Source organism: Aulonocara sp. 'chitande type north' Nkhata Bay, linkage group LG2 (assembly GCF_057382095.1).
Source record: "Aulonocara sp. 'chitande type north' Nkhata Bay isolate Kocher_YH1m ecotype deep benthic linkage group LG2, A_spYH_male_GT1.1, whole genome shotgun sequence".
Taxonomy (NCBI): domain Eukaryota; kingdom Metazoa; phylum Chordata; class Actinopteri; order Cichliformes; family Cichlidae; genus Aulonocara; species Aulonocara sp. 'chitande type north' Nkhata Bay.
Window position 1 is genome coordinate 1,031,019 of NC_141345.1, and position 2,974 is coordinate 1,033,992.

General features: G+C 41.2%; 1 protein-coding gene across 1 annotated transcript; it reads right to left on the bottom strand.

The window, feature by feature from the left end:
- Positions 1–302: 302 nt before the first annotated feature.
- Positions 303–2,732, bottom strand: LOC147337164 (E3 SUMO-protein ligase ZBED1-like). Its single transcript, XM_086263762.1, has 3 exons — positions 1,303–2,732; positions 855–1,005; positions 303–749 (listed from the first exon to the last, which is right to left on the bottom strand). The coding sequence occupies exons 1-3, from the start codon at positions 2,571–2,573 to the stop codon at positions 303–305; spliced, it is 1,869 nt and encodes a 622-aa protein (XP_086119888.1). The 5' UTR covers positions 2,574–2,732.
- Positions 2,733–2,974: the final 242 nt, after the last annotated feature.

Sequence of the window (2,974 nt, forward strand, 5' to 3'; positions counted from 1 at the left end):
CATACATACATTTCAAGTGGATCAGGGATCCAGTGCAAATAGAACACATCTTTTGTAAACATCAGTAAAACCTCAGAGAAATAGTTTTGCTGTTAGTGTCTCACACAGCTTTTCTGAAATCCACTATTGTGTTTTGGAGACACACAGTATAACACAGCATGTACAAGTGAACTGACAGAAACTGACCGATCAGAAAATGAAAAACTGCCTTTTAAAATACTTCAAAAAATGAAAACATATTGAACAGTATTGTAAAACCTCTGTGAAACTAATGCAATTTAGCCTTATTTATAACTACCCTCTCACTTCTTTGAGACTGTAAGGTTTTTCTGCAAGAAGAGAAGCTGGTCTACATGTTGTGGAGTCAGGCAGCTCCTTTGTGCGGTAACAATGTCACCAGCAGTTGAAAACACTCGTTCAGAAGGAACACTGGTCCCAGGTATGGAAAGATACTGCTTTGCTTGTAGAGCCAAGAGAGGATACTCCCTTTCATGGTCCCTCCACCAGATCAAAGGATCCTCAGAAAGTGCAACAGGCTCAACGTCCCTGTATCGATTCACTTCTTCCTTTGCCTTCTGAGTTGGTGTTTTCTGTGGTGCTGTGGTTTTTGTTGAGTAGGCTGGCCCAAGGAGAAAAATTAATGCAGAGTCCTTTGACCTCTTAATTGGGGGGGCATAATCCACTTCATCAACACCACCAAGAGAGATGTCAGGGACAGTTTCCTCAGATGTGTCACCATCAGACTGTCGCTGTAGAAAAATGAAAACTTAATTAATAAAGAAATTACTATTTATATTCTAACTCGAGTAGTGCAAAAAAACCAATAATTTTTTGTTTTTGTTTCTGTAACTCACAATAGCTGTGTCCACGTTCTCCAAACCTGCTGCTTCCAACACCAACTGAGAGAATGTGTTGTTACAGGTCTCTTTGGACAAGAATGGCAGGGCCTTAAAGCGAGGATCTAATGCTGATGCAATGTAGAGCTTGTCCTTTAGGGCCACATATCTTGAAAAGAGATTTTGCACATTTAACTCAGTTTATTATGTTGGATATACATGTGCATGGTTACATACACTCATGCAAGATCAGAAACATTAATATACGACTTTGTTTCCATAATTTATATATAAACATCTATAGATAGATAGATATAAAATCAAAAGGCCTATTACTAGACAAGAGGGCTTAACTAACATTTTTATAATATATAGATTTTTTCACTATAATAAGAATTTTCATGTAATACATGCATCCATACAGTTACACTCATTCATGGCATATACACACAATTCATAAACATACCTTGACTTCAAGTTGTCGTATACAGCAGTCTTGAGGTCTTTAATCAGTGAGGAGTCATGAGAGACACTGATCATCTTCTCCAGCAGCTGTGCATGCAGAGGTGCAATGATGGAAAGGGTCGGGGACTTTTCTTCAGACATAACCAGTGTGGCTGCTTTCAGCGGCTTCAGAGCTTTCACTATATCTTCTCCATCAGTTATGTCAGCCTCTGTAAGACTACAGAGATTACTGTCATTTCTCCTCACTTCAGGTGAGAGTAGAGCTGCAGAGATTGCTGGTTGTTGCTCTAGGAAGCGTTCCAGCATCTCCAATGTGCTGTTCCATCTGGTCACCCCATCATTCACCAGCTTATGGGCAGGTAGATTCAGTATCTTTTGCTTCTCTTTAAGCTTGCGACTTGCAACAGTGCTGCGATGAAAAAAGGATGCTATGCGTCTCACTCGGCCAAGCAGCTGAGCAACAGCTGGAACTTTCAGTCCTGCTTGTGAAGCTAAATTGAGTGTGTGGGCAAAACAACCAATGTGCAACCAGCCCGTTATTTCTACAGCTCGCACCATATTTGCAGCATTGTCAGTTACGATGACTGGATTTTTGTTTGTAAGCTCCCATTCTTCGATTGCTTTGAACATAATTTCAGATAAATTAGCTGCTGTGTGGCTTGCTTCGGTGGTTCTTGTCTGTAAGACATGAGACACGAGTCTCCACTCCTGGTCGATATGGTGTGAGGTGATAGTCAGGTAGTTATCTGTTGCTCTGGATGTCCAGCTGTCACAGGTTATAGCGACTCTCTCTGCTGACTTGAGTGAGGCTGTAACATCGTGTTTCACTTTTTCATACATGTTTGGGATTACCACTTCACTCAAATGTTTGCGTGATGGTAAAACATAGCGTGGTTCTAGCGTATTAATGAGGTTTTGGAAGCCATCATTTTCAACAACGCTGTACGGACGTATATCTTTACATATGAAAGTTGCCACAGACTGGGTTATTTTTTGGGCACGTGGAGAAGTGGATTCAAACTTCACTGCAAATGCCTTTTCGAGTGAGCGTTGCTTGGTGTCGGCCGTTTTTGCTAGCAGGATATCTGGATGATGCCTCGTTAAATGATTTCTGAGATTTGTGGTATTTCCACAGTGCTTTACCTCCATTTTGCACATCTTACATACGGCTTTGCTTTTGTCCGGCTCTTCACTGTCTTCACAGTTCTTAAATCCAAAGTGTTGCCAGACATCTGCCTTTAGGCTCGGTGGCACATTCCCGGGAGTAGCCATGATGGTTCATGCGTCCAGGTCACTTAACTCTCGCGTGACTTCCTCATGTTAACCGCTTGCAAGTTTCATACGCGGCAAACTACATATGTATAAAAAAAAATCGATTTCCGGATTTAATGAATCGATATCGTTTTATTCCAGTTAGAATCGATTTTAATCGATGAATCGATTTTTTAAACCCACCCCTACTAGAGAGACTTTAACCAATACAGTGAAAATTAAGGAGGAAATTGTACTCTTGTACATGATTCACTGAAAGGCATAGAGAAACAGAGCACATCCATCAAAGGACTGGTGGAATGACATGCAGGAATGCAAGTCTGATGACTCAGGTCCCACGGGTATCTATCATCAACAGGAGGCCATGGTCAGGCCAGTTTGATGTTAAATGCTCAATGTGG